The following is a 1834-nucleotide window of genomic DNA, read 5'->3' as shown; positions in this document are numbered from 1 at the left end:
CGGCGAGGTCCCCTGGGGCTGCGGGCTGCCCCCTCTCCACCCAGCCTGACCTCTGCTCCTTCTCTTCCCTCCTTCCACCCTCACATCCTTCCACAGTGGCAACAGCAAAGGAAAGGATATCAACACGATTAAATCCCTCCGAGTCCTCCGGGTGCTACGACCTCTTAAAACCATCAAGCGATTGCCAAAGCTCAAGGTGAGATTAGGGGATGGGGGAGGGGCCTGACCGAGCGGCCATGTACGGTTGAGCAGGTTGCCTGCTGCTCAAGGACACCATGTTGAAGGAGAGAGGCTTATACCATCCCAGCCATCCTGTATGGATATGTGTATTGTTACGACTCGCCAGCAGATGGCGGTAAAGTGAGCTGACCTAATGCAATCAGACTGTGGCTGTTTTTCATGCGGTGAAATGTCTCCAGGTCAGGATACCTTTTGCTAATTCACATGAAGGCATCATATGACTTTTTTAAAGGGGCCAGGTGCACTGGCTCATGCCTATGTTCTCAGCACTTTGGGAGGCCAGGCAGGAAGATTGCTTGAGTCCAGGAGTTTGAGACCAGCCTGGAAAACATAGCAAGACCCCATCTCTACAAAAAAATCAAAAAATTAGCCGGGCATGGTGGCACGTGCCTATAGTCCCAGTTACTCAGGAGGCTGAAGGAGGAGGATTGTCTGAGCCCAGGAGGTCGAGGCTGCGGTGAGCTGTGATCATGCCACTGCACTCCAGCCTGGGCAACAGAGTGAGACCCCAACTCAAAAAAAAAAACAGGAAGCGTGTCTGCCCTTTGGAAGTGAATGCTTGCATTGTAACATGAGTCCCACTGGGCACGGTGGCTCACACCTGTAATCCCAGCACTTTGGGAGGCGGAGGCAAGAGGATTGCCTGAGTCCAGGGTTTTGAGACCAACCTGGGCAACTTGGCAGGACCTCGTCTCTACAAGAAGTCTCACACACACACACACACAAAAATGAACCGAGTGTGGTGGCGCTTGCCTGTGGTTCCAGCTACTTGGAAGGCTGAGGCAGAAGGATCGCCGGAGCCCAACAGGTCGAGTCTGGGGTGGCCATGAGCATGCCTGCCACTGTTTTACAGCCTGGGCAACAAAATGAGACTCTGACTCAAAAAAAAAAAAGAAAAGAAAGAAATTCCTGCGGGGTCCAGTTCAGTGGCTCTGTGCTGTCTCCTGGGTCACAGCCCCCTTTGAAAGTTTCCTGAATGCTCCATACCCTCTACCCTGGGGAAAAATGGGCAAAGCCCACCCATAATTCTAGTGGGTTCGGCAAGTTCTGAATGCCCGTGTGTTGGCTGGGACCTACTGCAGCTAGGCAGAATGGGAGCTGTTCTGAAGAGCCCAGTGGAAGTCCAGGAGCCCCAGGCAGTGTCGGGGACAGAGCTGCAGTTGGCACAGTGGGGCCTGGGACCCCTGCCTTCCCTGGGGTAGGATGGAAGGATCCCATCTTCCTCAAGGCACGTGACGTCATTGCTCAAGTCAGAGAGCCCCAGCTGCTTAGAGGGTGAAAGGGAGGAATCCACAGTCCAGCTAATGGAAACAAGGAGGGCATGAAGCAGGGACTCAGAATTGGCCGAAAGTGGAGTCTGGCACAGTGGCTCATGCCTATAATCTCAGCACTCTGGAAGGCCAAGATAGGAGGCTCACTCGGGGCCAGGAGATCAAGACCAGCCTGCACAATGGAATGAGGCCTTGTCTCTCCAAAATAATAATTTTAAAAATTATAGCCGGGCGTGGTAACGCGCGCCTGTAGTTCCGGCTACACGGAAGGCTGAGGTGGAAGGATCGCCGGAGCCCAGCAGGTCGAGGCTGCAGTGGCCGGG

General features: G+C 54.1%; 1 protein-coding gene across 1 annotated transcript in view; it reads left to right on the top strand.

Annotated features, from left to right (window-relative positions):
* The window catches only part of CACNA1A (calcium voltage-gated channel subunit alpha1 A), a gene marked incomplete at both ends in the record, with an annotated part of 213447 nt that overhangs the window by 161918 nt on the left and 49695 nt on the right, over positions 1-1834 (top strand). Inside the window, one exon of the mRNA XM_021708598.1 lies at positions 97-196. Coding sequence (XP_021564273.1) covers positions 97-196 — 100 coding nt within the window. The remainder of the gene's footprint in view (positions 1-96; positions 197-1834) is intronic.

This window comes from Carlito syrichta, unplaced genomic scaffold (assembly GCF_000164805.1).
Source record: "Carlito syrichta isolate Samal-C Ts95f unplaced genomic scaffold, Tarsius_syrichta-2.0.1 Scaffold143017, whole genome shotgun sequence".
NCBI lineage: Eukaryota > Metazoa > Chordata > Mammalia > Primates > Tarsiidae > Carlito > Carlito syrichta.
This window is presented reverse-complemented; position numbering and strand designations above follow the sequence as displayed.